Below are 27,006 nucleotides of genomic sequence, written 5' to 3' on the forward strand. Positions count from 1 at the left end.
CTATAAGCACAAACCAGTCGTAACGGACCAACGACTATTTCGTGAAAACTATGCAGGTCAAAATGTCAACAACAGCGATACTGTCAAAGAAGGAAACATACTTGAAACAACATCTTCATCCTGTAACTGATGGTTCAAACTGACCTTCTGTGCGTGGGGCGAGAACTTGGATGAACGACCCTGTGCGAGTAGTCAGTGGTCACAATCCGCTATGCAAGCGAAATGACATATACCCTATCGAGAGCTAAGTGTATGTGTGGACCGGCGAACGGTTTACTCACCAGACAAGCCCATTGCGGAAGTTCGAAACGAGTGACTTATGAATACCCAAACAGACGTCCTATAGCGATGTCAAAAAAGTCTTTGGAATGATATTGAAATTCACACTTCGATAGTAGCGCCTTTTCTCAAACACACAGGATCCGACAAGTCAGGTCGTGCACCCCTTTTCTTGGTGTAGACTTTGACAAGCTCTAAACTTTCCCATATCCGCTCAATAAGGTAGTCTAGACTAGTTATTGGTCGTGAGACTCGACTCGAGAACGGATCTATGTGGAAATAGTCGACTCACTTGAGGTCCATCTCGCAACTGATCACGACTGTATTCTCTGTTCTTGCAAGTTTATCTACCTGATCATCATGGGTCCGTCAAGATGTCAGCATCAAGTCGGTCGGTTTGTACGGACCAACTCCAGGCTAATCGCATCAATCTTGTTGTAAACATCTATCCGAAGTCAGATCTAAGCAGCACCTCATACCAAGCAAACAGAGCATACATAAACAAGGTATATATTTTCGAGTTCCTGTAGGATTTACGAGTCAAACGAGCAATTTGTCACAACATACACAGGTGTCATACCAATAAGAACATCGATGAACTCGTCGGTTGTAATCTTCCAACGACATCGTAAGTGATAGCCGAATAATAGATTTATTGACATACATCTTCTCGGATCATCACATCGCAGTTGTGTAATTTATCTGTGTCTGGTCAGCAAGGTACATGTAAGCCAAACTCAGGGCGCGTACATCCTGCCAGAATGGTACGAATAGTCTTCTCGTCTGTCTTGGTGAGTTTTACGGTGGTATTCAACTGAATAATGCATTAAAGGTTTGACTGGCGCATGGATGCAGCTGCAGCGTACGGTTATCTGCAAGTATAATGAGAATGTGACAGGATACATGAATTCACTACTCACACCACCAGTTGTCCGCCGTTTGAATACTACATCAGGTCTGCGTTTGTTAAGGCGGATGCCAACTGAATCAAGTTCGATCTCAAGAAGCCGTCGTTGCTCTTCGGACTTCGTTGCATCGAGCATGATGAGAATGAGATCGGCCGTCTTGGCCGCTGCGCCATACTTATTATTTTTCATTTTAACAGATTAAGGTACTTACTGGCAACAACCTGTCGTCCTCGACCGCGGCCTACAGAATAATGAAATATTTTATTTTGAAAGGACTGGAAGCAAACCTTGGCTAGCGCCTTCGACAATTCCAGGAAGATCGAGCAATTGTATACGTGCCCCTTGGTACTCGATCACTCCAGGTATAGCCTAAATGTGTTCAAGACGAGTCAGTCATCAGATGGGCGTGTTGGGTGAGAGTTGCTGACAGTAAGGGTTGTGAATTCATATGCTGCTGTTTCGGACGCGGTGTGAGTGCATTTACTGAGGAGGGTGGACTAAAGTTTGCCTTCAGCTAATATTCGTGCATGTTATGGATTAACTCACCTTCCCTACTGACGGAAATCCTATCAATGCAACTCGGGCATCTCCTGATTTCTGTACATCAAACCCGACACCGGCTGGGCCAGACTTTGAGGCAGGTTCAAGAAGCTGGGCCCGATACCGAGCTAACTTTGCTTTCAGAAGACCCAGATGATATTCTGTAGCCTACTTGGGATGAACGTGTGCCAATCGCAGCTAGTGTACTGTCTTTTCGATATGTACCTTGTTCTTCTGGGCTGATGCATGTTGTTCAGGTGCAACACAGCAGACAGGGCAAAGAAGTACTCACTCCTAGCCATCTCCTCTGCATTATCACGTTAGATTAAACCCAGCAGTTGGCTATCAAAGTCTAGTATGTTGCTCACCCTCGATCTCCTTAATCTAGATAATGATGTGTCGTGTCAGGCTGTCAGCATCGTCCAGAAAGCGCTACGTTGTAGCTCACCTTTTCGACGATACCCATTTTTAGCTGATATTTACGACAATGATCTACGAAGTGTTCGTGTCAGTATGAAGACGGTGACAAGTTCTCCACAACGTTCAGATGATCATCTTTGATTTTCAAGGGGTCACGTGAATGCCATATACTTATACTACATTGAATTTCACCTCATTTATATTGTCGGAAATATATTATATATAGTATAGGCTTCTATCCTGACCACTCTCAGCTCGGCTGGCGGCAGCGGCTTTCTTTCTTTTAGACTACCAGTTCCGGTTATGAGAAAGCATATGCCATCGCTGCTTGCTCTGCAAGAGCAAGACTCAAACGATGCCGAGGACGCGGATTGGCCCCAACCCCCAATCGGATCTAGACACCCTGCATCATCAGTCAGCATGCACTCCTCCTCAAGTGCGTCTCTGCGTAGCAGAGGAAAGAATAGGCCAAGGAATGCATTCTCGTCGGGCTCAGCATCTTCCCATTTCAATCACAACACATTGTCTCACACCTCTAAGTACTCGGATATCTACACTCAATTCGTGAAGCGCTACAGGTCCGAACCAGGTCTTGATGAGGATCCTCGCCATGATCCAGACAGTAACTACTTTCAGAGAGGTTTAGGGCAGCTCGTAGACGCAGGAGATAGTGATGATGAAGATCTGGGGCGCACCTCACTCATGGGAGGTGACGGTGCAGACCGCATCACGGCTTTGATGCTCGAATCGGAGCAAATCCATCCAGCGACTGTGGAGGATAGACAGCGATTGGAGTGGCAGACTATGCTAGCGTCCGTCTTAGACGGTGATGTCCTCAAATCAGAGAAGACTCGGATTGCTGTAGCACTCGAATCTTCGTCGGAGGAACATAACAACATTCATCTCAGTATATGGCTTGGGCTACGTGCCAAATTCAGCGGTCGTTCTGTTGAAGAAGAGCGCAAGCGTCTCGAGGAGAGGAGATTGCGCACGGTAGATCTTGTCATTGACGAGATCAATAATTTCAAGCTTGCAGATGACGAGCGCGATGCAATTACTGCACTCAAGCGTGTCAACGCTGTACTGTTGCGATTGAATGCAGCGCACTCCCTTTACCCTACCATCAAAGCTTTCATTGCTGATAACGTCGTTGCATCCGAGCCATCCTTCCAGGCTCGATGCGATACGCTTAATACTTGGTCGACTGTGCTTTTGTCGTTAAAGCGTCATATTGCACTACTACAACAGTGGACCGAGAGCGAGACGCTCGACGTGACTAAGACGAGCGCGGACATCCCTCTTGCCAACCTGTACTCTTACGCTAACGGGCCTACGGATATGACTGATGGGACCACTTTCGTAGAGCGAGTTCTCAAAGAAGATTCTATCCAAAAAACCTTCGAGAGAGGCTTCCTCACCACTGTACACTCTTTCATCGGTACTGCTAGAGATGCGCAAGTCAACTTATCCTCCCTTTTTGAAGAAATGAACCTCCCCACTTTCGAGAACGAACTCGTCCCACTCATTTCCTTCCCGACCAAACTTGCCCAGGCATGTCTCCGCCTTCGGTTGGACTATGTCCAGAAACTTAAAGATCCGGAAGTCCTTATCATCGACCAAGTCGCGGAAGATGTAAAGATAAGTCTGGGTCTTGCCTGCACGCTCAAGCGGCAATACGAGGCCTTCCTCGCTCCCGATCCAGGTGGAAATTGGAATTTGCCCCAATGCATCAGCGATGACTATGATTCCACGATACTTGAAGCGCTCTCCATATTCTTCAGACTTATACATTGGAAGCTCAAGAGCGGAGTCAAAGGGATTTACTTTAAAGAGACAGGATTTTATCGAGTCTCAGTGGGCGACTTTCAATGATGTCAGCATGACTGTTGCTGGCGGCCCGCAGCTTGTCGCTGAACAAGTCTGGTCAGTTTGTATTCCTGCCGCGTTCCCTCTTACTAAAGGCATATTTGTAGCTCATTGACAAACAAGCTTATGGTCCGGGTTGCAAATTACTTTGATACCCAGGTCCGACTGCCTTCTGCAGACAAAAAGCCACCTCAACGTCGAGGGTCCGCGAATATCTTCGACACCGATATCATCACGAACAATGCGTCAGGTCAAATGACTGACGAGCAGAAGGTCAACTGGTATAGTAAGATCTTGGACAACGTCCGGTTGCGCTACCGAAAGCTGCAACGTTTTGCTCGGTACGTTGAACCTTCATGCGAAGGAACGGAATTGTTACTGATGGTATTGGGCATATTTAGGGTCTTGACTCAAAGATTTTGCAATTCGGCCGAGTACAACTTGGAGGGCGTCCCCATCGAACAGGTCATTGCAGCACTTGTGGCGACAGATCATTTTTTGGTCTACACGCAATCGTTTGAAGAAGAAGGAATCTACGTCATTGCATCCAGTGCTTTGCGCGACCGTCCAGAAGCCATACGACGCATTCTTTTTGAGTCTTTCCATGCCAACGAGTCTATGAATGACGAAGGTGTCCCTGGGGTTGATAACATGGAGATGATAGATAGTGAGGATGATGATGAGGCCGAATATCTTCTCCTCTTATCTCCTCTAAGTCAATTTCTGTGGAATGGTCTGGTGCTCATGCTCGAACTTCCAAGGATGGATCTTGATATGAAGGACAACCGCTTGCGTCTTGTTGCAGATGGTCCCGATCGGCGGCTTGTGCTAGCCAAGGAACAATTCTCGGAGATCTTCGTGGATGAGGAAGATGAGCCTTTAGAGACGATGCTTACTCCCCTGCAGTGTATCGTCGAACAACAAGCGCATCTACCCACAGTCAACCGCGAGCTGCGGAAGATAGCTCGTGCGACCAACAAATTAGCAGAATCAATAGTAGATTCTGTGCACCACGTTCGATATTCACTGCGCAATGCAGTTGGATACCAGGAACTCCTGGAGAATTGGTATCTATTTGCTTCCGAGCACGGGCAACATGCTCAAAAGTACATGGAACGTTCGCCTCTCAGCAAATTTAACCGTCTGCTAATACGCCTCGCCATCTCTTGGGTGTCATTCATCTGCGATGACTGCGATCCATCAGATCGTAAAACCTTTCGATGGGCCGTGAACGCATTGGAGTTCGCACTACATCGCACTCGACGGAACAATATATTGCAGATGCCAGATGATCAATTTGAAATGCTGCGGCAGAAAGTTGCCAGCTGCATGACACTCCTCATCAGCCATTTCGACATTCTTGGTGCCCGTTCCACTTTGGAAGCACGGAAGGAGAAGGAAAGACAAGAGGGACTTTTACGCGAGCAAGCTTCGATAATTGACGATGAAGAGCCTGGATTCCCAAGGTCTTCATCGCCTTCTAATGATGACCTCCTCAACATGAACACGTACTCATACACAGATGCTAACGTGCGTCTGTATTGGGAAAAGACGGCAAGGGCGTTACATGCACTTGAAAGCAGTCGAGCACAGACTGGTACAGACCAAAGGGTTGTAGGTCGGGTTCTTGACAACGAGAAACCCGAAGATCGGTCTCTCGTTTTCCTTGCATCTTCAAGTTCCAATATCTCCATTCGATGGCAGCAAAGGAGGTTCATTGGGGCTGGGGCATTCGGTTCAGTTTATCTCGCAGTCAACCTCGACTCCGGTTCCCTCATGGCTGTCAAGGAAATCAAATTTCAAGAGCTTTCCGGGCTTCCGAACCTCTACTCGCAAATCAGGGACGAGCTAAGCGTCATGGAAATGCTTCATCATCCCAACGTCGTAGAATATTACGGGATCGAAGTGCACCGCGACAAGGTATACATTTTTGAAGAGTATTGCCAAGGCGGAAGCCTGGCTTCTCTTCTAGAACATGGGCGAATCGAGGACGAGAGTATCATACAGCTCTATACCATGCAAATGCTGGAGGGACTTGCATATCTGCATTCGAAAGGAATAGTCCATCGAGATATCAAACCTGACAGTAAGTCTGAGTATTCTGCGTTTATACATCATTTGAATCGTTCAACAGACATTCTCCTTGATCATCGTGGTGTCATCAAATATGTCGATTTTGGAGCATCCAAAATCCTCGTGAAGAACCGCACCATGCAACGTACACGTAGAGGAGACTTCGGCGGGAATCCTGCGAAAGCTGGTGGCTTTGGTGGAGGCTTAGGCATGAACAGCCTGACCGGAACACCCATGTATATGTCACCAGAAGTTATCAAGAATGATAAGAGAGGTCGTCACGGGGCAATGGATGTCTGGTCGCTCGGATGCGTGGTTCTAGAGTTTGCTACTGGCAAGAAACCATGGAGTAATTTGGATAATGAATGGTACTGCCATCTTCGTCTCTGATGTAAAGATTGATCTGATAGGAATGGGGCAACAGGGCTGTCATGTTCCACATTGGAGTAGCTACGCAGCATCCACCCCTACCGGAACCCGGACAGCTGAGCGATCTAGGCATCAACTTCATCAAGCAGTGTCTCATCATTGATGCCATGAGAAGGCCGACGGCTGTCGAACTACTGGACCACCCCTGGATGCTCCAATTCGGCGAGACGCTCCTCGGATATGAGGAGACTGAGTTGGTGACTAGTCCGCCTGTAGAGCTGCCGACAGAAGAAAACTATGAGATGGCTACAGTCGCAAGGCAGGCTGCAATCATCCAGGAGAAAGAAGTCGAGGCCATCCAGATACCTTCGCCTACCCTGTCGTCAACAGGAACGCCCACACCCGAAGCTGAATATGAATATGAATGACGATAACTCACGCATGCTGGTGATTCATTTAATCTCTGCAACGTTCCAATTCACACTTAGCAATGTAGCCTTACCCATACTTGTACATCTTCATTCAAATTGTTTTCGTAATTTGTCTAGCTAGCCACATGCACACACGAACTATTAGTGTTTCCCGCAGTTTCTTCTGACCTTCGATGCCAGTTTCACTATAATAGAATGACCATTCCGAATACTATGTAGTATGAATGGCAACCGCAAGATCCAGAAATGGACTCAATAAAGAATCGAGCCATAGTAACTGATGAGAAGGACTGGTAAACCTGCTGAAAGAACGTGATCACATGACTCCTTCAATTATTTCATTCTTTGTTTTGAAATTTGAACCGAACGAAGATCATCAGACAGCAGAAGCTCTCATTCTACCAAGAAATCCTCAGGTTATTTTCTACCGTACCTACCACTGCGTCCGTCTCGTCGTCATCGTTCCAAGGCCACCAATACGAATAAAATAACATATGAGCTAATCCCCAGAGTCTTTTGGCTCGGCGAGGGGTACAGCTGCAAGAGGTTCGCTGTGAATTCTCTCTTGCTGCTCCGTCGGCGTTGATGTTGTCGATGCACTGAGTTATCACGCGCCATGATGAGTGTATCAGTGGGTGTTCCTTTACTCCAAAGTGTTGGCAAATCGTTCGGCTACTCACGTTTCAATCTCCGTGCTAGCAGCCTAGCACAACACACAAAGTTGTCAGTTTTCTTTTCGCCCTGAGCGCTCAAAAATAGACTGGCGAAATACACTGTTATTGAGTAGGGCTGCTGATCCATCAGAATATCAACTTAACATTTAGGTCATGCAAGGCTTCTGTTGATTGCGTAGACATTTTCAAGGTGTTGGTCGAGGGCTCCACAAGGACCTATAATAGTAGGTCATCATACCCGGGGGCACGACTACAGAATCGTTATTCACCCATCTATATCAATCACTCATCTTCTCAGATATTTTCCGCTGTATCATTCCCCCTTGCTGGACTGTGCAACTTTATAGATGCAACGGAGGAGCTGGCACGGCAATTCTCGTCGGATCCAAAAGGGTGACTCGGACGAGAGATGGCGGGTTGTCTACCGAAATCACGCGACTCTTGAATTATTTGTGTCGATGGTGCGGAAAGCGAACTGGGCCTTGCTATGGCCGTGTACGGTGTAACTTTGATCAATCATGAACCAGTGCATGGCGGGGCAAACTATGCAATGACTAAAGTTCCTATTGCATTATGATCAGTTCGGGAGAACTGGCATGTATGCTGTATATACTTGTCTGCTTGCGCCATCTAACAACCCATTGGACAGTGGAACCGCCAGTCTCCATTCGGAATTGCTATCGAGACGTGATCTTTTATTGCTATCGAAAACAAATCATCAATGCTTGCCAGTGTTTATTAACATCAGCATGGTTCGCATCATCTCGTTCCCTACACACCGCCTCTCGTGTGATTTGTGCGTATACTTATCTGTCAGCCTACCCCTCGAAATTAACGTAATTCGTAAATAGATTTGCAGCCTCAGGAAATGCTTCCAAGTTCTTCCTTCAAATCACATACGATAGGTTGCTTTACGTTGCTGTCCTCTTCTCCCCCGCTTTCTTCCTTCTTGTTTTCATTGGTGTGTCCATCAGCGCGGGCTTTGTTTGATTGGTTTTCCAACATGACACCCATCGCTGGCCTTTTGACGTGATTTGATATGTTGGTGAGACCGTAGGAGCATTGACGACCAATTCCAAGACACTCCGTTGCGCTTGAAGGTGCTTGGGGTGGCTTTCGCCGAAAGTAGAGTGAATGTCCGTATGAATTGCGACCAAAATACTCTACAATTACAAATCGAATACACCGGGAGCCTGTGCAAATCGCTAGTGACATTTACTCGATGATCCAGCGTTTAGAATGTCCAGCTGCAGAGTCACTCCCGAGGCGGCTTGAAGTAGTACTCCTTGAACTATAGGTGCTACTGTTGGACACTTGCCGCTCAACGGCGTTGTGAGTGGTTCCCGGGGCCGAGAATGCTTCAGGTACGGAGAACTTCTCCCATACAGGAGGTGCAAGCATTTGGGAGGGATGAACCTCTTGTCCCGCGCCGAACGTGGCGGAGCCTGAGAAAGTGGACATTCTCTTACCATCCGTTTGGAACGCGATCTTCTCTAGGTCATTTCCGTAGTTCACAGGTTCAAAGTCATCTGGGATTGGCTCTTCTGCATTGACTGTACCAAATGCATAAGCTCACAGGCGAAAACAACAGATGGTAAGGACTCACGATAGCGTATAAGCCCCTTGCCAAAGTTAATACGACATATGATACCCAAAATGAACGCGACGAGAGTCAGGAAGACGGAAGTAGAGGTCATCACTCCGAAGAATGTCCAGGTCATGTACGTCCACTGGAATGCAGTGGAATTGAACATTGCTGCCCAGCCTGCAAGGTATCCGGCACTGAGCGCAAGAAATACGAGCGTAGGTATTTTGAGTTCTCGGCGCACACCGTGCCAACCCTGCGAGAGGTGTAAGTTACTGTACAAGTAATTACAAAGTGAGATCTGACCGCAGTCAACCACGGAAGTAAGAGCTACACAAGAACGTAGTCGGTGAATAGTTCTGACGGCACGTAATTTTTTCACTCACGATGAGAGTGATGATCAGCAATGGTTTATATACAGATGAGGAGTTAAGACGCCCGATGTTGCCATTGAAAAGTTGATCAAGCCAAAGTGAGATAGCGACTACCATGAAAAAGAGCGATAACTGGATAGTGATCGAGAGCACGAGCACAAGTTTGTAGACACGACTGATAACGATTGAAGCCCCGACGCGCTTGAAAGTCTGCCAACCAAAGAGCTAGGTAGAACACATGAGTGCTGTGAACTTGCAAACAAAGATTGAGACTGCATCACCTTGGCAAGCCTCCACGACAAAAAAGAAGAAACCAACAGCGCAACACCATTCAGCACCAAACTTGCGATTTCGGCAACAAAGCGACTTTGCCAATATGATGGTAAAAGATTGATCGGATTGCAAGCTCCATTCGTGGACAGCCTCGAAAAGTCACCATGAAATTGAGCAGTGTTGAATATCTGATAACCTGCCCATCCAGTAGCCAGCATATGTGTCAAAAGAGTTGCGATGCTATGGTCCTCTGAGTACCTCTCACGACGGAGAAAAAGTGCAGCACTCACGTGTGAGGGACAGATTCGTTCAGGACCTAGTATAATGATGTGACAAATGGATGACGAACGAACAATATTTTGCTTACAGCGACGATGGACATTCCGAGAACCCATATTTGAAAAGCAATGAAGGTCAAATCCTCTCGCTCGGTCTGCTGAAGGCTTCGATGACGTTACATACAGCGAAAGATTATGGAGAAACGCTTCATACATTTGAACTGGATAATTCAGAGCCCAAAGGCACTGCCGGTCTAAAACAGCTGCTTGATTGTTCCAGCCAAATCCGTTCACAATGACTTGCACGGTGCCATTGACCGCGACGGCTTGGATATCTCGAACGAGGTTGCATCGATTTGGCTGTTAATGGCGTGTTAGCTGACTTCGACCCTGAATGGATTGCTGACCGTTTCAGTAACACTCTCTCTACGTTGCTTAACAGTGGTGCTTGAAGCCACCGCCGATGAGGTAGTGGTATGCGATGAAGACACAAGGCTCGTAATTGCTGTTAAACTGACAGTTGTGGTAGATGTGATAAAGTTTGACGTCGCAGAGTAGCTCGAGCTCGTTGAAGTAGTGGGCACCTTCGACCCCGAGGACGCGACAAGGGTCGAGATCGTGGAACTTGGCGTTCCCGTTGAATATGAAGTAATAGTCACGGGAGCCAATGCATCTGCGGATATCATTGAATTGTCCCCAACTGTCGTACCATTCCAGATTACTTGGCAAGAGCTAGTGCTGAAGTCTGCTGGGATACTGTCGCAAAGACGAAGGTCACTCCCCAAAACATAGAATGCGTCCGGATCGATGGTGTCTCCTTGTGTGGTAATCGAAGCCAAGAATTTAGCAGCTTCAACATTGATCCGAAAGGCCTGCCCTTGAAAGATGATCTGGAGAACACAATGAAGGATGGAAAATACGAAGTAAAAAGTGGTTGTGCGTGAAAGAGTTATTCGATCCCACTGTTTTCGAAAAGTCAGTTTAGTTGTATAGACAGCATTTGCATAGTGCTTCAAAACACATCATGCAGTGGCAGGCTGCCTCTGATAATTTAGACCATGAAGTCACTACAACAACTCACCAGCAATTTTATTTTGGATGGGATAGGGATAATCTTCCATAGCTGCTTAATGCGCATCATGACAACCAACTGTAGAACTAAACTGCTTTCAGATACTTTGTTCCCAACCTGGATAATGCATACCGAAATCACGGATAAATGAACGACGATGTTACTTGGACGTTATGATTAGGAAGAACTGTTCAACAAGCAAAAGATAGAAAATCAAGAGAAGGTTGACCGAGCTGCTACAACGGTCCTGCCGGGGCGCAAAGAGTCAAGAAGAATGAAAGTCAGAAAGAGAGATATTCTCACAACCGGTACTTGAAGTACTTTGTGACCCACTGCCAAGAGGCAGGACATCCAAGTTGGACAACCGTCACACAGCATTTCTACGACTCAAAGCGCCAATGATAGCTCTCATGGATGTCATTAGTAGGACCTTGACAACACTATGACTTGGACAAATATAGCATGCATAGGAAATCTTGGGGGGGGGGGGGGGGGGGGTGAGTAAAGGCTGTCCAGAGTGGGCTAGCTGGCGTGCTCACAAACGGTCTGCGTTGACGCCTCTCCTGTGATGCAAGCTGCGGTGCGGGAGAAGAAAGGAGTCCCAGGGTTTTACATCTTAAGTATGTCTCTGAGCAATTTCAGTTTAGAGTTGATTTGAAAGTCCGGTCACGGACTTGCGGTTTACCTCAATCCTCCGTTCAACCGCATCATGGTACATTAAATCTGCCAGCTGGACAATTCCCTTATCATTATCATTTTTTATTAAGATCCGGACAACATTTTCAACTCTTGATTGACCTAGAGCAAGACTCGACCGCCCTAAATTTGAAGTTCATAATAACATATCGCATTGTATTCACATCATGGTAGGTTCTCGCATCACTATATTTGATGTTTGACATCAATCCCCACTTAGACTGTATGCACGGATTGCGGAGGCACCGTCATCGAGTATGATGCCGCTGCCGGCAATGGCTTTTGTGTCAAATGCGGAACAGTGGTAGAGGAGAACACCATAGTTTCAGAGGTCACTTTTGGAGAAACCTCTGCTGGCGCGGCGATGGTCCAGGGATCATACGTCGGTCAGGGTTCAAGTAAGTCTCTGTCATATATATTCTGCCGACAAAGCCTCAGTCTACCTCTGCTAGCGCATGCTCGCATGTCAGGTCCATTCGGTAACAGAGGAAATAACGAATCCCGCGAGCAAACTATCGCAAATGGTCAGTCGTCGTTTTTACCATAGTCACAACAGACCTTATGGTTCTCTAGCTAGCAGAAAGATTCAGAACTTTGCCGGCGCTTTGCATCTATCTGAAGTTGTTTGCCTCGCAGCAACACGTCTTTACACCCTTGCCGTCGAACACAAGTTTACCAAGGGTCGCAGAAGCAACAATGTCGCGGCTGTCTGTCTATATGTTGCCTGTCGACAAAAAGAGACGCGTAATTATATGCTCATAGACTTCTCAGATCTTTTACAGGTAAGGAACTGTGTATTTCTCGATACTAGATCTGACTCCTCTTTCTAGGTCAATGTCTTCGAGCTGGGTCACATATACCTCCAACTTGTTCAAACTTTAAATTTGAAACTCCCTCTCGTTGACCCTTCTCATTACATCTCCCGCTTTGCTGCGTTGCTCGAGTTTGGCGATGAAACTCATAAGGTTGCGACCGATGCCGTTCGACTTGTACAACGTTTTGACCGTGATTGGGTTACTCGGGGTCGCCGCCCAGCAGGAATCTGTGGTGCAGCCCTCCTCCTTGCCGCACGCATGAATAACTTCCGGCGTTCAGTCGAGGAAATTGTACAAGTGGTGAAGATCGCTGATACCACAGTGAAGAAACGATTAGATGAATTCAAGAAAACTCCTAGTGGGGGCCTCACGCTTGCTGACTTCAGGTCGGTGTGGCTAGATGAAGAGATGGACCCTCCTGCCTTCACAAAAGGAAAGGAGAAAGAAGAGAAAGAACGACAAGAGGCTCTCGGTCGGCCGAAAGTCAAACCCAAGACACAGAAACGGAAAGGCAAACGAAAAAGGAGAGGTAGCGAATCTGAAGGGGAACAGGTGGAATTCGCACCACCTTCACAGGAGATTCCACCTCGGATACCCATAATCGACCCAGCTCTGTTCAATCAGGGTATCCTTTCTGGCACGTCTGAGCCGGCGCCGCTGTTTTACCCGGACGAAAACGAGGAAGTTTATGCCAATATTGATCCTGCTCTACGACCGGCCTCAAATATGATATCCCCTGAACTTGATTTATCAACAGCGGCCGCCATCGATGAAACCGTTGATCAGGCCCTCGCTGATGAAGTTGCTAGTTTCTTGCAAAATACTCAGGGCTCACTTCTTCTTGAAGCCCTGGACGAAGCTGAGCAGCGCCGACAAGCCCAGTTTGCTGAAGTCGACGAATTGCTAGGATTGGATGAAGACGAACTTGACAGATTTCTTCTCAGTGAAGAAGAGGTAAAAATCAAGGAACGCATCTGGGTGGAGATAAATCGGGATTATTTGGAGGCATTAGCTGGTATGGTCTCTTGATCATTTGTTCCCTATGTCTGATCCCTTTGTTTGTAGCCAAGGGCGAACAAGCGGATGTCAATCAACCTAAGAGTCGCAAGGTTCGTATCACGCCATACTCGATGTTTTTCTCGTGAGCTTTCCATTTATATCTCAATGCTGATGCGTTCCATATTATTCAGCGTCGCAAAACAAGCACTAAACCGCGCGACGACTCAATTCCGTCTGGAAATACAGCAGCTGAGTCAGTGCGGAATCTCATCAAGAAAAATTACAAGTACAGTAAACGGATCAATTACGATGCGCTCAAGGACCTTTTTGTTGATGGACCACACACTCCATCCTTTGATGAGAAAGACAATTTGTATACTATGGATGATAAGAGTGACGGAGAAGGCATGATAGTTCTTGAGGAAGACGGAGGAGGCATCGGAAGTCAACGACCAGCGCCCCGGCTACATCGGGAAGAGCAAGGTGAGGAAGGAGAGGATGATGAGAGTGAAAAGGGCGACGATCATGTCACCGATGTGGGATGGGAAGAAGTGTACGAACAAGAAGTCTAATATCCTTCACCTGGTGTCAAGGATCTGGATGTTCGTAGATGCGAGCAAGAATCCGAATAATGCATGTGCCTCTGTATTGTAAAATAAACGTAAGTCGTCTAAGTAGCAGACGTTTTGAATGTGATCTAGGGAGGTTCCATGGAACGCATCTAACATGCTCCAAGTGACGCAAAAAGAAGAAACGGACCAGATATCCTACTGCTCTATGATGGTGCAGTCTGCTGTTCCTTGGCCTCCCACATTGTTCTGAGCACGTCCGAGAATCCAGCTTTACCTGAAATAGCGTTCTGCTCGAAGCGCTGAACTAACCAACCCTCGAACTTGTCTGTCATACTCCTCCACATGGCCATCCGCGTCTGTATCTCTGCTGTCTGCACGAATGATGTCTGGGTGGAGGATATCGGTCTATACTGTATTCGCTCATAGCAAGTAGCGAATTGGGACAGCGAGAGGTTGACGGATGTTATTGTTGCGGTTTGCGTTGCGGGATCTATGAAGGATATTTCGCGAACAAAGGCATCCTCTGAACCTCCAAAAAGCTAAAAACGATCGAATATAAGAATAAGTCTCATGTCGTGTGCCGATGTGAGAGCGGCTGACCTTGACTATCCATGAGGGCGCCTTCTGCTTGCACCCAAGAACACGCTCCGTTCGTATTATTCCAGTCATTGGATCAATCGTACGATCGAGGACATCGACGTTGACGACGTGAGTACAATGTGGATTCGGGTATTTGTGCCACATTCCGATGACGACGTGAGACCATGAGTGACTGGAAATTATATTGTGAACACACTGTAGAAAATGACGACGAGGAATATACTCACTCATACTTGAAAGACTGGGAGAAGATGTGCATGACGGGGTAAGAAGTGGGTGGTCGAGTGGTCGTGCGGAAGAAACAGGACAATATTGCCGGCAGTGCACCTCCACTAGCCTAGTGTGATAAATTTGCGATTGGTTCCGGCACGCCGCGGCATCTCGGCACCCTTCTCCGCGTCCGAACAAAATCTCTATCTGGTCCATTCCCAGGGACTGATTAGATAGGCACGTGCACGGACTTATCATAATAATAATATTCTACAGTCAAAATTACTACATAATTCTATTTGCATCCACGATAAGCCGCAGTTCAGCGAGACGTAGTTTCATCCTCGGTCTACGACAGGATGTCAAAAGAATTTTCAGCCTGGCGGCTAAGCAGGGCACTCACATTTCAAGCAATTTCGTCTCCAGATCCTGCTTCTCTTCTTGAATGGCCAAACGTTTATCTGCATCCAGTTGCGTGCTACGACGACGGTCAAATGGGTATTTACGGTAAGAGATGAACAACGAGACACACAATATATATCCGCCCTGACCATCCAGTTGTAAGATCGTCGAGTGATACTTCCATAGTGATGGACGATGAGATACAGTGAGTAGAGTAATTCCGAGGGCAGTTGCCTGCTCCATCATCGTGCCCTCCATGTCAGGAGGGACGAGTGAAGTTGCTTCATCAAGAATGGCATACTGCAGCCAGCTGATTAATATTCAGTGATTAGAATGAGGTGCGTGAATATTACCTTGGGTCTGTGATAGAAGAGTCGTGCCCAAGCAATCTTCTGCTTGTCGCCTCCGCTAAGCGCGTCTCTCCACTCGTGCGTAACATCCCAACCCCCTTCTCGCTCAACGATGCTCCCCATCTGTACCCTTTCAAGTACCGCAAGGAGGTCCGCGTCTGTCACTCCACCTAGAACATGTCTTAAAATTAAATTTACAAACGCGATACCATTCACCCACGGGCCTCCATATCTTGTTGCGAGTGTGGATAAATAACTTGGTCCCGGAGGGTTCCGAGCGAAAGATAGGGCCGTTGGGGAATGAGCATGAAATCTGACGCGGGGGGCTTCCGAACAATGCCGCCTAGAGTCATGATGAAACTAATGCATTCCCTGAGCCGAGTATATCGGGCTCACCATAAACAGGCCAAAGTCCGCCCAGGATTCGGAATAACGAAGACTTGCCAGAACCTACATGCTATAGTGAGGTGACATTAATCATGAAAACAGTTATGCCTACCATTTGGACCAACAATCAACAGGTGTTCCTTCAAATTTTATTTAGTATAAAATACCATACATGTGCGTTGCAGATAATCTTACCCCAGGTTTTACATGAAAGGTTAAACTTCTCAAAAGAATGTCACCGTTTGGCGTAACGATTGGGACACTCTCAAATTGAATATCGTCCGAAAGGAGAACTTGTCCGCGACTCCGCAAAACTAAGGGTGTTGCAGTCAGTACTTGCGTTACGGGTGAACTAGTCACGTACTCTCTCCATTCTCTCCCTCAGTTGCACCACTTACAAGACTCTTCTCGAACTTACCCTTTCGCATGTCTGACATAGTGTCGAGCAAAAGGGACACTCGTGAGGTGTAGCCTGCAAGTTCTGCCAGGTCTTTATACGAGTACATTACGCGACCTATGGCATCTATGAATGCATGTTAGCAGTAAAATATCAAGTATGGAATGATTTCACCTGATGAAGAAAGAAGTAGTCTTCGGTTTGTCACGAAACCTGTAGAACGTCGAGCGACTTGATATTGGGACAACTGTTAAAACTCACCTTCTGTGCGACTACCTAGGTCAAGATTTGATATTCCAGGCAGCTTGAAGAAAACAGGAATTGCACAGACGACAAGCTAAAACAAATGTCACGTTGTTACAATTCATGCTTGAAGAACACATACCCCAAAGCTGCCCCACAGCCATTTGACGATACCTTCCTCCGCGCACCCGTACCACCATCTCTTACTCATTACTCCTTGTTCATGTTGAACGAGCGCGGCATATTCACGTTCAATTAACTGCTTCTCCGTCTCTTCGCCACCAAAAAAGGCAATCTCCTCTGCGAACTCGGAGAGACGAGAATGTGTATGCCGAAGTGAGCCGGCCAACGCAGCTGATCGAGCTGTGTATGTCCCAAAGGAGGGAGTTAGAGCACGTACTGCATTTATGTTAGCAAATTGTATGCGCTCGATAGAAATTGAACTTACGTAGCGCAGCAGATGCCTGAACTAAAACAGTGAGAAGCACAAGACCCTCCGCCCCTACATTCCGTGACAATTGGTAGTTGTAAAGTATCACGTCAAGGATTGGCTTCGCGAGGTTCGCGTAAATTACGGCAAGGTGGGTGGAGAACCGTTGTATATCGTGAGTTATCATCCTGTTGGGAACTGAGATCGATGTATTATTTGATCCGGTAGTTCGCTTACTGGTCGGCGTTCTTTATCCTGTCGTCAAGATTACCTGGATGACAAGGGTCAGTGAGATGTTCCACCGAGAGAATAGACAAAACTAACAAAGTTTATAATAAACTTTGCCCTCTGGGCCATCTGCCTCATCGCCAAGATACATCTTGAGCACTTCCTTGGTCAATCGAGTACGATATGCGAGAGCGAGCTTATTCTGGACATAGCTAAGCCAACTATTCGTCCAAGTAGCCGGAATTGCAACCAGCAACCATCGTATTATGTTGAGGAGAAACTTGAGAGACTGTCCGCGCACGAGAGATGCAACAATTCTATGAGGATCATGCATGATGCTTCAAAACATGCTAATTTGTCTGGAGAACGTACTTTCCGTCTAGAGTAGCAACATACAACGAGATGGCAGTGCGAAAAATAAGGAGACTTGAATGCATGAAAAGTAACAGGGCCTCTTTGGAGCGTATGTTTGGTATGACGATACGCAAGATGATGCCCAACCTTTGATAAAATATGGCATCAACCTTGTGGGCTACTATGAGTGAATGGTCTGGGGAAAGGCAAAAGAAGCGTACGGCAACACGGGCTGGCTTTCCGTTCTTTCGATCTGCCGCGTCCTTCTCCTTGTCAATCCTTGTTGTCGGGCGGGCAGCAAGACCATGATATGCAGCCACTAGCACGTACAGAACGAAACCAACTGTGAGCCCTCGTTGTACCAGAGGCCGGTGCGAGGCATACACCTGCGCGAGTTGTTTTACTCGCTGATCCAACGGGCGAAGCTTCGAGGTCACCATAAACCTTTGAGTTAGCAGGCGATTAGCACCCTGCGAATTAAATGACAATGATAAAAAGCTTCAAGCGCGCCTACAAAGAAGTGAGGGTATTACACCGTGGCATGTGATATTGTATTAATATACTTTTGCCTCCTGCTAAAACAGTTCTTTCTATAACGAGTTTATTCGGCTAATTTCATGACCATGGACAGCGAATTGAAATAACTCTGACTCTTCAATTTCGTCTTCTCTGACTAGATATCACTAGAGCAACCATCGATACCGCAATGTCTGCGAACGATACCTACCGAGCATCCAGCCCAGAGCATGAGCCAGAGCTCACTGCAGAAACTACTGCCGAGCAAATTGCAGAGCTCAAGGAATCTATACCCCCTTCCTCTGCACCTATCATCGCGATTGATCTTGATGACGTGTTGAGCTGTACCAATGCTATCGTAGCGCAATGTACGTGTATTTCACCCATCTGCATGAGAATCACTGCGTGCAAGCTCATTTATGTCAAGGGCACAATGAGACTTACGGTACCCAGATGACCACCGATGATTTTTACTGTAAGTCATGAATTGACATCTCCCTCGGTCCATCATAGTCACGTTCTGCAGACTACTACTACTGGAAGGCAAGAAAGGCGTATTTTACTAATGCAATGTTTGTTCATGCCGAATTTGCCCGTTCCTCCAGAACCCATTTTGGGGAACGCCTTACATCACGCGCACGAAGGTCAGAGAATTCTATTCCAGCGGTCGGATGGCGCAGGCACATCCTGTACCTGGTGCACGCGAGGGCGTAGAGGCCTTGTGTGCGCTGGGCTATCGCTTGATCATCGTCACGGCTAGAGGCAAAGATTCCCACGCTGACAGCTGGGCTTGGGTCGAACGTTGGTTCCCTGGATGCTTTGATAGCATGATATGCACTGGCCAGTTTGCGAATGTTGGAAAGGATGCGACAGATGGTGGAGACACCTCGACGGGTGCAAGAAAGGACCATGAGCTCGTGACGAAGTTGAGCAAAGCAGAGGTCTGTATTGACATCGGAGCTAAATTACTAATCGACGACTCGATGGAAAATGCGTTGGCTTGCGCCTATCATATCCCGTTAGATGGAGTAACAAAGCCTCCCCCGGTGCTCCTTTTCGGCTCATATGAGTGGAACAAGCGGCTATCAACGGCTTCTGATGAGTGCAACGATATGGTCTATGAAGTTCGTCTGAAAAGAGAAGGGGGAAAGTTTTTAGAAGAGGATGCGAAGCGAGGGGACGAAATACTGGAGCAAGCGAACACACATCTTTCGGTGCGCCGGGCTAGAGACTGGAGTGAAGTCGTGCGATATGTCACGGAATTGAAGGGCAGCCGTTTGTAGCTTCATGAACACTAGCTCAGTGGGTATTCATCCATTTTTAAGATCGGCTGCCGCTGATAGAGGTCCTACTCGTTTTTCAGGCATGAAGTACTAGATTACATATATGTCAATCTTTGTACCACCGTCTTATCACGCGACTTGTCTGATCTTTCCCGTCTCAACCTCGTACACCCATCCGGTGATTTTTCCTTCTTTCAAAACAAGCGGGTGATTCTTCAAGAATGCGACATCATCTTTCACACTCTTATCTAAATCAGGGAATGGTCCAAACTGCAGGTCATTTACTGCCTCGGACACATCGGAATCTCCTGGATGTGCGTTGATGATCTTGGATCGAAGTTGCTCGTCGGAAAAAGTGAGCATTCCACAATCGGAATGGTGAATGACGATCACATCTCTAGTTCCAAGGAGTCTTTGTGAAATGATGATGGAGCGAAGAGATTCTTTGCTAAACATAGCGGGAACTCGTTCAACATAACATAGGAATTACAGGACACTTGAGACGTACGCAAGGCCCCCAGCATTACGAATAACGTGGGCTTCCCCTAGGTTCAAGCCGAGGAATTGCTCAGGACTGTCGGACAATCAAATATTATTTGTAGACATGCCCCCTTATAAATTGCAACTCACTTAAGGCGAGCATCCATACACGTCACTACCAGCGAGTCAGCTGAGCTCTCACAGATATACTGGCAAGTACTTACCGACAGCAAGGTGCTTGGATGGTGGAATGCTTAATTTACCATTGTCACCAAAGCTGGCAGCGTAGTTCTCGTTTGCTTGCTTAAAGTCAACTTCGGCCATGGGAGTTCAAGAACAAAGTTTCGGGTTGAATAGGCTCACAGTGTGAATCTCCTAGTGTCTTTACTACGGGAAGAATTCAAGTTAGATTAGATAACCACGTGGGTATAATCCAAATTTGAAATTCAAGTGGTCCGCCTCGTGGTGACTACGATTCAGTTTAGCTCAAACCCTCGCAATGTCCTCGCAAAAGATACAGCGCCTGCTTGAACCGCCTGACGTATCCTCTGCGCATCGTTTTGCACTAGAGTTCTTTAACTCCAACTTTGCTCACATCGACGACCTCGATGGGATTGACAAAGTTCTTTCAGAAACAAAAACACGGAGTTCAGAACTCCAGCGTCAGGTGGGTCGCTCAATTTGAATGATTCATGGTAGTTTATTCGTTGTCAGCTAGCTCTCTGCATCTCAACAATCAATTGACTTACTCGTAGCGAAGACTCGCGTGGCGGCACTTGATTACCTTGACACTGCTCGTGGGCTAGCGGAGGACAGAGAGTCGATAGAAAACGAGATGACTTACCTCTCACACGAGCTTGTCTCATCTCTTTCTCCGTCAAAATCTGAAAGCAAATCCTACTCTCCTTGAGGACATTGAGACCATGCATCGCATACTGAAGGAACTTGAAAGTGTGCGTGTGTATGTAGCAGTCATAGAACGCACATTGACTTTGAGGTGTGCACCATCTATCAATTTTATTTGCCCTTGTCGATGGATACAAACAATTCTTTCCAGCGAAGGAGCATTGACGCAGTTGCGCGGTACACCATCCCCACTTTCCAAATCGACGACGTCAGAATACAGCAGGCTAAGTGCCTTCGTTAGTGATGTTAGTCGGAAATGCGACAGTGTGCAAGATATCGGGAGTGCCGAGCAGTCTCTGCATCTTGTTACATTTGTACGGCGTATTCGTGACAAAACATGGTCAGATATAAAAGGGTTGTTTTCTACGTAAGTCTGGATTTATACCCTGGAACAGTCTGATAATTTACCGTCTTTTCATTAAGCAAACTGAATGACGCGCTGGAAAATCTCCAATGGCCAATGGCTGTGGATTACCCTGCTGCGAGCGTGCATGACCGCAAATCCTTCGAATCTGCATTCAAAGACCTAATATTGCTGCAAGAAATGTCAGTGAAGCTGAATTATGCATTACTGGCCATACTGAAATCACACAGCGGCGAGGATATCGAGAGTTCAACAAAACAAGGTTCCCAGGGCTTATACCCACTAGAAACACTCGCGCATGCAATATCCCTTCGTTTCAAATACCATTTCGAAACTGAACGAGACACTAATCGCCTCGACAAGGTGTGGTTCTCGTCGTATTCAACTACCTGTATTGATTACTCGTGACAGCCAGAATGGTATCTCTCACATATAATGAACGTGGTTCTTGACCATCGACCCTTCATGGACAACGTCATACAACGTTTACTTTTGGGCACAAAATACCAATCTGTTAATGCATGGGTAAGCTGATACTTTTAAACACAACCTTTTCAACCTGATAGCAGACCATATATCAGCAAAATTACATCACTCTCCTTGTCCCAATCCTGGAGCGCAAGCTGCGGCGCACCGTCCCGACTTTGCTCTCTCACCCTGCCCTGTTGGCGCATACAGTTTATCAAACATTAATTTTCGATTCCAATATGCGTGAATTAGGTTATGAATTTGTGGTTAACACAGAGGCAAAGAAGACTGAGGAGAAAGGAGGCGTCAGCTCTGTCATCCTTGGCCAGAAGGAGTGGTTTGATGCATGGTTAGAAGGCGAGAAAAAATGTAGGTTGATTTTTACATTCGTCCGTCTGTCAGGAAGACTAAGCCGGTTGATCAACAGTTGCTGAAGACCAGTACCATGAAATCATCAGTTCTCCAGATGCATGGATTATTGTTGACGATGATTCAAACGACACTGAAGAACACAAGTTATCCCGCTCCGAATTGAAGGCTACGAACTCAGCTCGTCGAATAAAGGCTCTTGTTGAACAAGTTACTGGTACATTATGAATTTCCCTTGCTGTGTTCCTTATTGAAGGTGAAACAGATCGCTACTTTCCCCTTCCCTCTTTCGCCCATCGCACCCGTTTCCTCATTCATGTTCAGCTTCCTATTCTCGAGCAGTATTATTCTCGTGTGTCTTCTTCCTTGGATGCTTTCGAGACACTTTCATCTGCCCTGGTGCGGGCGGTCCCTGGCGCACTAGGTGTTGAAGGGGCAAAGACAGACTCACGTAAGTTGACCGGAGGTGTTGAGGGCAGTCAACGGTTGTGCAAGGCGTTGCTCAGTGCGCGGTATGTGGAGTTTGCAATGCAACGATGGGGAGAGGAAGAGGTGAGGCAGCTGGTGTTTCGTGACCTCATTGAAGCTAATCAACTTGTTATGGACAGTTCTTTTTGGAGCTGTGGACAGAAATTAACCATCGGGCAGCCCTACGTTCTCGGGCGGAAATGCATCCCTCGCTGCCGCACTCTGCAGATCACCAGTCGAGCAAGAGCGATGCCCCTGACTGCACTATCTTTGAGGAACTAATTACACAGTACACGAAGCTCGCGTCAAGGGCGGAGGACATGCTCGTGAGTCAAATTTGTGGTGAAACTGAAACTGCCTTGAAACCACATTTCGTGGCTATCACATCGTAAGTCGCTCGTTTTCTACTCAGCCGTCCATCGTAATGACTACTATCACATAGTCCCAAGGATGAAAGTGGCGCCCACAATGCAGATGATGGTATCGCCGTTCCCCCAAGTCTTCTCCCATCTATTGCACTCTTGTCTTCTCACCTCACCTTCCTCCGCAATACGCTTCCGACTGCAGTGACGACGCACGTATATAGGCGGATAGCAACACGTATCTCAGAGCACATTCTCCAGCGCGAAGTCCTTTATCGGCCAGGGCTAACCCGGGGACAATTCCGGACGGGTCTTTCACGGGAACAGGCGCGTTCTGTTCACGCGGAGAGCGAATTGTGGGCGGAAACTTGTCAGGTCGCCTTGAGAACTTCGCGGGCCAGGGCTGAGGGTCCTTGGGCACGATTACTAGTCGCAGGCAGGCTTCTCGGCGCTGGCAGACAGGACGTGGATAGGGCCGTGAAGGAAGTCCTTGGAGGTCAAGGAGATGGCTGGGAGGATACTTTAGATGCCGCAACGAGCCTCGGATCAGGGGGGTTAGGGAAAGAGGAGGTAAAGACAGTACTCCGGCTGCGAGATGATCTGTAAAGGTTTAGTTGCCGACTGCAGGGCCGAGCGCTCGTGAGAGGAGATATGGTGAGGAGCATGTGGAATTTAGCGTTCGGATCATTGCTTTGCCGGGATAATAATATCATTCCAACGTTGATCATCAGTTTCAGACCTTATGATCACCACGTGTTTCGACTTCAAGTCATAACCGGTGATGGGTATGTAGAGATCATTCTAATCAAAGATATATCCCGATTTTAGAGTTATTATTACAACTAGGAGGGAATGTAATACAACAATAAGACGATAAGCAAGCGAAAACACAACCCACGATCAGGGGTATTAGACCTTGTAGACGATCCCTTCACTAATCATGAGCTCATCAGCGTCTGACATGACCTGACACGCTGCGGTAGCCTCCGCAGTCCCAAATAATGCACTCGTGGGTAGACCTTCATTTACCATTTCCACAAGTTCCGCCAAGAACACCTGTTCCTCGTCTTGGAGGCGTGTAGAGAAAAGATTCGCTAGCCGTGCACGGAAAAGTTGTAACCTATGAAACCAAAAACACGTGGGAGTTAGAATTACATTCTTCAAGGCCTCCAGTAATGCACCGGAGGCGTGAGAAAATGGTGAGGAAGAGACGCTAACCTTTCCGGAGGCACACTGCCCTCCTGTGATGATCCTGTGGCAGCCGTTGGTAACGTATTCCATCGCGAGATCTTGGCTGCTGTCATTCCACAACGTGTCTTGACTACTTTGATCATTCGCAGGCTGTTTATCGGCCGGCGCTTGAGGAGGCATACTCATGCGTTCAGGTTGATCATCCTCGCCCTGAACATTTTCGTCTTCATCGGAACTATCTTGAGAGTCATCTTCATCCATCCCGCCAGCTGCTCCCACGCGGTTAAGCTTGCGTTTCTTCTTTTTTTGCCGCTTGGCAACTTCCTTGTAAAGTGCATACCGCATGATCTCCTCTGCTGCACGAGCATCCTCAGACTCCACTTTTACAGAGAGACGTGCCTTAGCGTGGGCGGTAGACAGACGGATGAGAGTTTCTAGTGTACGTGCTGTTAGAGGAGCTGTCTGGATATGATCCATCAAAAATGGAGCATAGATCAAGATGCCGGGAAGACAATTACCTTCTTCCGATTGGTTTGACCCTCGTCCTCATTGCGAAGGTTGGCGTAAACATTCACAATATGGTTAGCCGCGCCTTTCGTAAGGACTGGAGCAGGTTTGCTCTTTGAGTACTGAATATATTTTTTGACGAAGGCGATGCTTAACACTTCTGTTTTCACCTGCTTGCCTCTCCGTGTTCGTGATTTTGCGGCCGTTAAGCCGACATGGAGCAGGGGATCGTATTTCTCGAAGGGGCTGGACTCTATCCCACCATCTACCTCCGCTGATTGTACGCCCGGTCCGTCGATGGCAAGGGGCTGTGACAGGTTGTCATGCACGGGAGTACCATCTTCAACTCCGGGTGGCATATAACGGTGCATACGCAGTACGTGATCTGCAATTCTGCGGTCTCGTTCTTCATCGACATCATCGGTAACAATGAAGAGAAGATCAAAACGCGAAAGAAGGGAATCGGGTAGTGCAATATTCTTATGAGGATCTTTATGGATATCATACTAGCAAATAACGTAGTCAGACTACAAAATCTAATAACAATGCATGTAGATTCACGCACTTGGCCATAAATTGGGTTGGCAGCGGCAACGACACTGCAACGGGCATTCAGACTGGTATGGATACCAGCTTTGGCAATGGTGACCGTCTGTTGTTCCATGACTTCGTGGATCGCCACGCGATCGATATCTGACATCTTGTCAAATTCATCGATGCAAACAACACCACGATCGGCAAGAACCATAGCACCTGCCTCGAGCCTTCGCTCGCCGGTATCGCGATCCGTGGTAACAGCCGCTGTTAAACCGACACCAGAACTTCCCCGTCCGGTGGTAGCAATAGCGAGCGGGGCAGTGCCCAACACGAAGCGAAGTAGTTGGGACTTCGCGGTTGACGGGTCGCCAACCATAAGCATGTTGATGTCACCACGGATATGGGTGCCATTAGGTAGGTTCTTTTCTCCACCACCTAGCAGAAGTAAAAGGATAGCTTCCTTGATTTTATCATGACCATAAATAGATGGAGCAAGAGACTGTGAAAGAAGGCTAAAGATGTCGCGTCGTCTAGAAAGCTGGTTGATTTGCCGAATATCGGTATCAGTTAACGGTGTCTGTGCAATACCGCCTCCGATCTTGGAGGAAAGGAGATTGATGTTGTTTGCGAGAATGAGTGATCTGTAAGGCAATCGAGGGATGAGTAATAGTTTTCAAGGGGAAAACAAAAACAAACTTGAAGGCACCACTCGAGCCACCTCCCACACTTCGATAGAAGCCAACCAGTTGAACACGATCACCGGGTTTGCATTTATCTACTAGGTCATCATCAAGGATAATATCTGTACTACGGGGTAGCTGTCCAGCGGGAGCGCGTTCGGGCATTTCCTGGATGCTGATACGCTGGTGATCTCGGAAGACACAGCGACCATATTCCATCTGGAGGGGATGACCATCGTCATCTTGCTGAGGTGTGACGGTGGTGGTCGGTGGTAAATTTGATGTTGACGTAGTCGCGTCGCGGTATTCGCGAGCGTGAAAGAGTTTGGTGTCGGGGCAATAGTGAACGGATTTGAGCATTTTGGGGCGGACGAGTGAGCAACGGGTGATGATGCCCTCTAGAGAGATCATCTTTCCAAGATGTTCTGATTTGAGGGTACGTGGGCTGACATGATGATCACCAAAGGAGCCACTGAAGCCGACGCGATAGTTCTTTCCCTCGAGCTCGTGTTTGTCTGTGTCATGGACTTGAGTGACGACACCGAGGAGAGCATCGTCAAAGGCAGGAAGGAAATCGATAGGTTGCTTGAGCAAGCCATCTGCGTACTCTCTGTTATAGTCGCGGAGATCATCGATGTTTACTATTAGACGGGTCTGATCTGTACGAAGCATGCGAGCGATGTCATCTCTGTAATTATAAATTGGGGAATCTGAAATGAGGAATTCCTCGAATTTACGGGTTCTGTCGCGCATAAGATCATCTTGAGGAACGGGCTCGTCGAGCATTGACATGGTAGGCAAAGATTCGAAGTAAAAGTTGACGCGTGACGGTGAATATTGACGCGACTAGGCCTGCCCTTAACCTTCACGTGGTCATGTACCTTGAGGCTACAATGAGTCCATTGATGATGATCGGCTTAGAGTACACAAGAGGCTTAGGGTCAAGCAAAGAACGTTCATTCATCAGAGTCGTATGATGTTCGTCCGTACACAAGCTTGTTGTGTACATTGAAAGAGAAAGAAAAACCCATTGAATCAAGAGAGAAATCA

The 27,006-nt window shown here is 47.3% G+C and overlaps 11 protein-coding genes across 11 annotated transcripts; 5 read left to right on the forward strand and 6 right to left on the reverse strand.

Moving 5' to 3' along the window:
- Window positions 1-34: 34 nt before the first annotated feature.
- EDB93DRAFT_1238836 (developmentally regulated GTP-binding protein) lies at window positions 35-2,193 on the reverse strand (the record flags this gene model as incomplete). Its single annotated transcript, XM_041451570.1, has 16 exons — window positions 35-48; window positions 102-180; window positions 287-340; window positions 388-511; window positions 572-630; window positions 687-724; window positions 777-803; window positions 860-893; window positions 944-981; window positions 1,030-1,093; window positions 1,200-1,351; window positions 1,475-1,556; window positions 1,616-1,684; window positions 1,734-1,888; window positions 2,096-2,111; window positions 2,176-2,193. The coding sequence occupies 16 exons, from the start codon at window positions 2,191-2,193 to the stop codon at window positions 35-37; spliced, it is 1,023 nt and encodes a 340-aa protein (XP_041310849.1).
- Window positions 2,194-2,462: 269 nt separating this feature from the next.
- On the forward strand, window positions 2,463-6,883 carry EDB93DRAFT_1238837 (uncharacterized protein; the record flags this gene model as incomplete). Its single annotated transcript, XM_041451571.1, has 6 exons — window positions 2,463-3,956; window positions 3,985-4,070; window positions 4,121-4,354; window positions 4,415-6,099; window positions 6,148-6,454; window positions 6,511-6,883. The coding sequence occupies 6 exons, from the start codon at window positions 2,463-2,465 to the stop codon at window positions 6,881-6,883; spliced, it is 4,179 nt and encodes a 1,392-aa protein (XP_041310850.1).
- Window positions 6,884-7,648: 765 nt separating this feature from the next.
- EDB93DRAFT_1127164 (uncharacterized protein) lies at window positions 7,649-8,766 on the forward strand. Its single transcript, XM_041448775.1, has 6 exons — window positions 7,649-7,669; window positions 7,711-7,784; window positions 7,859-8,021; window positions 8,088-8,158; window positions 8,210-8,356; window positions 8,412-8,766. The coding sequence occupies exons 4-6, from the start codon at window positions 8,134-8,136 to the stop codon at window positions 8,591-8,593; spliced, it is 354 nt and encodes a 117-aa protein (XP_041310851.1). The 5' UTR covers window positions 7,649-7,669; window positions 7,711-7,784; window positions 7,859-8,021; window positions 8,088-8,133; the 3' UTR covers window positions 8,594-8,766.
- A 9-nt stretch (window positions 8,767-8,775) lies between these two features.
- On the reverse strand, window positions 8,776-11,211 carry EDB93DRAFT_1247221 (uncharacterized protein; the record flags this gene model as incomplete). Its single annotated transcript, XM_041452561.1, has 10 exons — window positions 8,776-9,113; window positions 9,167-9,401; window positions 9,452-9,475; window positions 9,532-9,744; window positions 9,801-10,032; window positions 10,083-10,108; window positions 10,160-10,235; window positions 10,285-10,430; window positions 10,478-11,032; window positions 11,152-11,211. 10 exons carry the CDS (start codon window positions 11,209-11,211, stop codon window positions 8,776-8,778), a joined length of 1,905 nt encoding a protein of 634 aa, XP_041310852.1.
- A 692-nt stretch (window positions 11,212-11,903) lies between these two features.
- Window positions 11,904-14,434, forward strand: EDB93DRAFT_916874 (BRF1-domain-containing protein). Its single transcript, XM_041457936.1, has 7 exons — window positions 11,904-12,008; window positions 12,059-12,236; window positions 12,291-12,362; window positions 12,412-12,620; window positions 12,669-13,668; window positions 13,719-13,762; window positions 13,844-14,434. The coding sequence occupies exons 1-7, from the start codon at window positions 12,006-12,008 to the stop codon at window positions 14,222-14,224; spliced, it is 1,887 nt and encodes a 628-aa protein (XP_041310853.1). The 5' UTR covers window positions 11,904-12,005; the 3' UTR covers window positions 14,225-14,434.
- Window positions 14,428-15,083, reverse strand: EDB93DRAFT_1079699 (MSF1-domain-containing protein; the record flags this gene model as incomplete). The annotated part of the gene is made up of 3 exons (XM_041445478.1): window positions 14,428-14,763; window positions 14,825-14,996; window positions 15,052-15,083. 3 exons carry the CDS (start codon window positions 15,081-15,083, stop codon window positions 14,428-14,430), a joined length of 540 nt encoding a protein of 179 aa, XP_041310854.1.
- A 185-nt stretch (window positions 15,084-15,268) lies between these two features.
- EDB93DRAFT_1127177 (adrenoleukodystrophy protein) lies at window positions 15,269-18,373 on the reverse strand. The gene is made up of 17 exons (XM_041448776.1): window positions 18,047-18,373; window positions 17,844-17,995; window positions 17,568-17,788; window positions 17,481-17,514; window positions 17,262-17,431; window positions 16,956-17,212; window positions 16,832-16,907; window positions 16,745-16,783; window positions 16,538-16,696; window positions 16,369-16,487; window positions 16,286-16,313; window positions 16,183-16,236; window positions 16,007-16,129; window positions 15,790-15,956; window positions 15,567-15,736; window positions 15,438-15,512; window positions 15,269-15,383 (listed from the first exon to the last, which is right to left on the reverse strand). The coding sequence occupies exons 1-17, from the start codon at window positions 18,263-18,265 to the stop codon at window positions 15,320-15,322; spliced, it is 2,127 nt and encodes a 708-aa protein (XP_041310855.1). The 5' UTR covers window positions 18,266-18,373; the 3' UTR covers window positions 15,269-15,319.
- Window positions 18,374-18,415: 42 nt separating this feature from the next.
- Window positions 18,416-19,733, forward strand: EDB93DRAFT_917213 (uncharacterized protein). The gene is made up of 5 exons (XM_041457937.1): window positions 18,416-18,709; window positions 18,769-18,816; window positions 18,868-18,884; window positions 18,947-19,643; window positions 19,705-19,733. Exons 1-4 carry the CDS (start codon window positions 18,532-18,534, stop codon window positions 19,622-19,624), a joined length of 921 nt encoding a protein of 306 aa, XP_041310856.1. The 5' UTR covers window positions 18,416-18,531; the 3' UTR covers window positions 19,625-19,643; window positions 19,705-19,733.
- A 20-nt stretch (window positions 19,734-19,753) lies between these two features.
- On the reverse strand, window positions 19,754-20,428 carry EDB93DRAFT_1247225 (carbonic anhydrase; the record flags this gene model as incomplete). The annotated part of the gene is made up of 4 exons (XM_041452562.1): window positions 19,754-20,072; window positions 20,133-20,198; window positions 20,255-20,279; window positions 20,329-20,428. 4 exons carry the CDS (start codon window positions 20,426-20,428, stop codon window positions 19,754-19,756), a joined length of 510 nt encoding a protein of 169 aa, XP_041310857.1.
- Window positions 20,429-20,603: 175 nt separating this feature from the next.
- EDB93DRAFT_1310405 (RINT-1 family protein) lies at window positions 20,604-23,924 on the forward strand (the record flags this gene model as incomplete). Its single annotated transcript, XM_041454810.1, has 12 exons — window positions 20,604-20,771; window positions 20,823-20,963; window positions 21,016-21,101; window positions 21,162-21,377; window positions 21,434-21,556; window positions 21,605-21,737; window positions 21,786-21,899; window positions 21,941-22,211; window positions 22,270-22,428; window positions 22,477-22,763; window positions 22,820-23,067; window positions 23,122-23,924. 12 exons carry the CDS (start codon window positions 20,604-20,606, stop codon window positions 23,645-23,647), a joined length of 2,472 nt encoding a protein of 823 aa, XP_041310858.1. The 3' UTR covers window positions 23,648-23,924.
- Window positions 23,925-23,950: 26 nt separating this feature from the next.
- EDB93DRAFT_1238843 (MCM2/3/5 family-domain-containing protein) lies at window positions 23,951-26,748 on the reverse strand (the record flags this gene model as incomplete). The annotated part of the gene is made up of 4 exons (XM_041451572.1): window positions 23,951-24,694; window positions 24,751-25,245; window positions 25,305-25,917; window positions 25,973-26,748. The coding sequence occupies 4 exons, from the start codon at window positions 26,746-26,748 to the stop codon at window positions 23,951-23,953; spliced, it is 2,628 nt and encodes an 875-aa protein (XP_041310859.1).
- Window positions 26,749-27,006: the final 258 nt, after the last annotated feature.

Source organism: Suillus bovinus (assembly GCF_016758785.1).
Source record: "Suillus bovinus strain UH-Sbo-P2 chromosome Unknown EDB93scaffold_9, whole genome shotgun sequence".
NCBI lineage: Eukaryota > Fungi > Basidiomycota > Agaricomycetes > Boletales > Suillaceae > Suillus > Suillus bovinus.

Coding starts and splice junctions, on each gene's coding strand:
- EDB93DRAFT_1127177 (XM_041448776.1), bottom strand. CDS start 18,265: ATGGTGACCTCGAAGCTTCGCCCGTTGGATCAGCGAGTAAAACAACTC. Junction 17,432..17,480: donor AGGATAAAGAACGCCGACCA/GTAAGCGAACTA, acceptor AGTTCCCAACAG/GATGATAACTCACGATATAC. Junction 15,513..15,566: donor GGTCAGGGCGGATATATATT/GTGTGTCTCGTT, acceptor CCGTCGTCGTAG/CACGCAACTGGATGCAGATA.
- EDB93DRAFT_1127164 (XM_041448775.1), top strand. CDS start 8,134: ATGATCAGTTCGGGAGAACTGGCAT. Junction 8,159..8,209: donor CAGTTCGGGAGAACTGGCAT/GTATGCTGTATA, acceptor CCCATTGGACAG/TGGAACCGCCAGTCTCCATT. Junction 8,357..8,411: donor CACCGCCTCTCGTGTGATTT/GTGCGTATACTT, acceptor ATTCGTAAATAG/ATTTGCAGCCTCAGGAAATG.
- EDB93DRAFT_916874 (XM_041457936.1), top strand. Junction 12,237..12,290: donor ATACGTCGGTCAGGGTTCAA/GTAAGTCTCTGT, acceptor TACCTCTGCTAG/CGCATGCTCGCATGTCAGGT. Junction 13,669..13,718: donor TTATTTGGAGGCATTAGCTG/GTATGGTCTCTT, acceptor CTTTGTTTGTAG/CCAAGGGCGAACAAGCGGAT.
- EDB93DRAFT_917213 (XM_041457937.1), top strand. CDS start 18,532: ATGTCTGCGAACGATACCTACCGAGCATCCAGCCCAGAGCATGAGCCA. Junction 18,710..18,768: donor CAATGCTATCGTAGCGCAAT/GTACGTGTATTT, acceptor ATTTATGTCAAG/GGCACAATGAGACTTACGGT.